General features: G+C 48.5%; 1 protein-coding gene across 1 annotated transcript; it reads left to right on the top strand.

Moving 5' to 3' along the window:
* Positions 1–2,816: 2,816 nt before the first annotated feature.
* On the top strand, positions 2,817–3,536 carry LOC132648560 (sentrin-specific protease 2-like; the record flags this gene model as incomplete). The annotated part of the gene is made up of 1 exon (XM_060370401.1): positions 2,817–3,536. A coding segment is annotated over one exon (720 nt), but the record flags the coding sequence as incomplete, so codon positions are not given.
* Between the last annotated feature and the right edge of the window lie 289 nt (positions 3,537–3,825).

The raw sequence follows: 3,825 nt of genomic DNA, 5'->3' as shown, positions 1-3,825 counted from the left end.
AGGCAACACCTTCCGCTAGAAGCCTCTATAAAAGGCGCTGGAACTAGGGAGCTTTTGCTATTTGCCTGTTACTGCCTCACTGAGAAGAAGTCCATTCCTTCACTGTCCTTGTGGTCTACTTGTGTAGAATTCTAGCCTTTACTGAAGACCAGCTGAGACATCCACACTCATGGACTGAAAAACTACTGGACTTTTGGACCTTCCATTCATAGGCAGCCATCTCTGGACTAGATGGACTTCAGCCTGTAAGTCATCTATCTAAACTCATCTATCTGTCTGTCTGTCTATCTATCTATCTATCTATCTATCTATCTATCTATCTATCGTGTGTGTGTGTGTGTGTGTGTGTGTGTGTTCTGTTACTCTCGAGATCCCTGACTAAACCTGCCAGCCTTGTAATCAAGGGGAGCCCAGTTGTCCAGATGCTTTGGTTCTGCCCCTGCAGTTCTCTGCTCTGAGAAGCTCCTTTGGGTCAGAGAGGAAGGCAGGAAAGAGCTGAGAGGCGCGCTCTTCTCTGTGGTTTCTCTCTGCCCTCTTGTGGCCGTTGCCTGAATTTGCAGGGTGAGAGGCATGGCCATTCCACCGTGATCCACTAGGATAAAATGCCACTCTCTTTGCTCACCTGGCAGGGTTTATTGCAGTTCATTATTTATTTGCATTGGGGGTGCGGCAACTGTTGGCTTGCCGCAGCACACGTGGAGGTCGGAGAGTAATTCGGGTGACTGGGTTCTGTCTTTTATTTTGAGTGACTCAGGAATTGCCCTGAACTGGTAGAGTTGCCAGGGAGCAGCTAACCGGGCTGAGCCATCTCCTTGGTCTTCCGTTCTGTTTGGCAACGATCAAATCATATATAATCTACAAAGCTTCGCCACTGATCAATCACATGTTATATGAGTTTTATGGAGATATGGTTATGTGTCTAGATTTTTGGTTGTGAGAAAAGCAGCTACAAGCAGGTTTAAACACATGGTTTGGTCTCTGTCTTTCAAGGTTTAAGGACATAGAAGCTTCTCAAACTATTTCTAAAAGCTTTTAGAAAGGATAACTATCTTTTCATTTATTACATTTTTTTCTAATTTTGTTTTGTACATTTTAGCAATGATTTTTACTTAGTTCTCCGGTACACTGTTTTTCTGGGGGGAAAAAGAGAAATAGGCTTAGTACAAATCCTAGCTTTTATTTTTTTAAGATTTATTTTTAATGTGTATGAGTGTTTTACTCTCACATATTTAAGAGCAGTGTGTGTATGTGTGTGTGTGTGTGTGTGTGCGTTTCCTGCTTAAAGCCAGAAGAGAGTGTCAGCTCCCCTGGCACTGGAGTTACAGGTGATTGTAAGCTGCAAAGACAGGGTTGGAAATCAATGTGTGGTCTTCTAGAAAAGCATCACTCTTCACCACGGAGCCATCTCTGCTGAGTCATCCTGAAAAGATCTGTCCAGCCAAGCAGTGGTGCTGCCGCTTTTAATCCCAGCACTTGGGGGTTTTTTACATTTATTTATTCATGATATGTGCTGAACTTCTGCTCCTCTGAGTTCTTACTGATCTTGGGTTTGCTTCAGCCAGCAGGAGTTCCAACAGGAATTCCAGGAATGAAAACAAGCTTTAAGACCCTAGACCTGGGCGATGGTGGGCAGGGCCTCCATTCACCAATGAATGTTGCCCTGGTGCATAAAACCACATCATAAACCACAGTTTTTTGTGGAAACTGGCCTTCCAGATCCTTGGTGACAGTGGAGGGAGGCACACAGTAGTCTTGCTTCTAACGTGTGTTGACTGCTGTCTTTGGCTGAAAGACTCTGACAATCATTGTGATTTCCACAATTTCAGGTTCTACAGAGGCTCCTTGTGCCCTAGAGCGATCCTTCTCCCTCAGTAGTGAAAAACAAAACGCAGAGTGGGAACTCCACAGACCTTTCTATAGGGGGACTGAGGAAATGCCACCCGAAAGACAAGATTAGAGAAGATCAGCTATGTGAGAAGTATCCTTTGACACTGCGACCTCCTTCTGTCTTGGTGGCCTAACTGACCCCAGCGCCAAAGGAAACCTGTGTTCTTCCCCTGCGGTTTCTGACCGTGAACCACCTTATCTTGTGTGGATAAGACATCTCCCAGTAGACTAAGGTGCCTTCAGCCATCAAGAGGACAACCCAAGAACTCCCACAGAACGCCCAGCTGACCTGCACTTTGACTTGGACATCGGAAAGCTGTGTCATGGCCGGCAGCCAACAGCTGAGCAAAGACAATACAAGTAGTCCCTCTATAAGGCAGCCTTGCAAGCAGGGTAAAACGATAAACCCTGAACAGCCAGAGAAAGGCCAGAAGAGGAAACGCCAAGAAGAGGAAGAGGATGATGTGTGCTCAGAAGAGCCAGTCCAGTCGTGGAAGAAGCTGCAACAGGAACAGCATGAAACAGAGCTTGGGGATGAAGAGCCTGACAAGAGCCGAATATGGTCACCCCAGGAAAAGGGTCCGTTACAGCTAATGGCCCCAGAGTGTGCCAAAGGCCCCCCAGAAGAGGCTGTGACTGAGGAGTCTGTGGGTGGAGGCCAGGGTCTCAAGCCCCCCCACAGCAACAGGGAGGAAGAAGTTGAGAAACACCACAATGAAAAGTGCCCAGGGCTGTTGGAACTCCTCCAACCTGACGTCCCCGTGAGCTCTGGCCCTCACAGCACTCACACAAGCACCATGGACACCTCCAAGACTCTCAAAGGTTGTGCTGAAGGGCAGAATCATGAATCGGAAACACCTCAAATCTGCACAGACAGTGTCAGCAATGGCATGCCCAGCAGCAAAGTGTCAACACCTGAGGTCAAGAAAAAGGCTCTTGAAGACCAAGAGAAGGGCAGAGGGCTGGACCGTGGTCCTGCTGTCACAGTGGACATGGAGAAAGAAATCAGCAGTGCGCTAGGCCCTGGGTCAAAAGATGAGATCTTGAGCTGTGCCTTCAAACTGCAAATGACTCGAGGAGACCTGTGGACCCTAAGGAACACCCAGTGGCTCAACGACAAAGTCATCAATTTTTACATGAATCTTCTCATGGAAAGAAATCAAAGTCAAGGCTACCCGGCAATTCACGCATTTAATACCTTCTTTTACACCAAGTTAAAGTCTGGTGGCTACAGGTCAGTCAGAAGATGGACCCGGGCTGTAAACATCTTTGCCAAGGAACTTCTCCTGGTCCCAGTTCACCTGGGCATGCACTGGAGCCTGGCGGTCACAGACTTAAGAAAGAAGAGTATTGTCTACATGGACTCCACGGGACAGAAGAGACCCGACATCCTTGAGCTGCTTTTCTGCTATCTGCGGGAGGAGAGCAAAGCGAGAAGGAACAGCGACCTGAGCCCTGTGGAGTGGAAGCAACACAGCATGTCGGCAGAGGAGATTCCTCAGCAGCTGAACGGGGGCGACTGCGGCGTGTTCGCCTGTAAATATGCAGATTACATTTCCAGGGACCAGCCCATCACCTTCTCCCAGCAGCACATGCCTCTTTTCAGGAAGAAGATGGTGTGGGAGATCCTGCACAAGCGCTTACTGTAGCAGCGCCCCCTGGCGGCCACTGCGAGGCAGCTGCTCTGAGCTCTTTCCCAGGTGAGGCTAAGGACTGCAGGTACTGGGTGTGGAAGAGCCTTGAACAAGTTCTGAGTGTAAAGACTGTGGCCAGGACAGCCGCGGCTGCACAGAGAAACCCTGTCGGGACAGAACAACAACAACAACAGAAGACACGTGTGCCCACCGAAAGTTAGAAACTATCCGGACTGCACAGCGCATGCTCACAAGCACGCAGCTGTCAAGATTTATCTGTGACTGAGGTCGACGCTGGATTGAA

This window comes from Meriones unguiculatus, chromosome 17 (assembly GCF_030254825.1).
Source record: "Meriones unguiculatus strain TT.TT164.6M chromosome 17, Bangor_MerUng_6.1, whole genome shotgun sequence".
Classification (NCBI taxonomy): domain Eukaryota; kingdom Metazoa; phylum Chordata; class Mammalia; order Rodentia; family Muridae; genus Meriones; species Meriones unguiculatus.
This window is presented reverse-complemented; position numbering and strand designations above follow the sequence as displayed.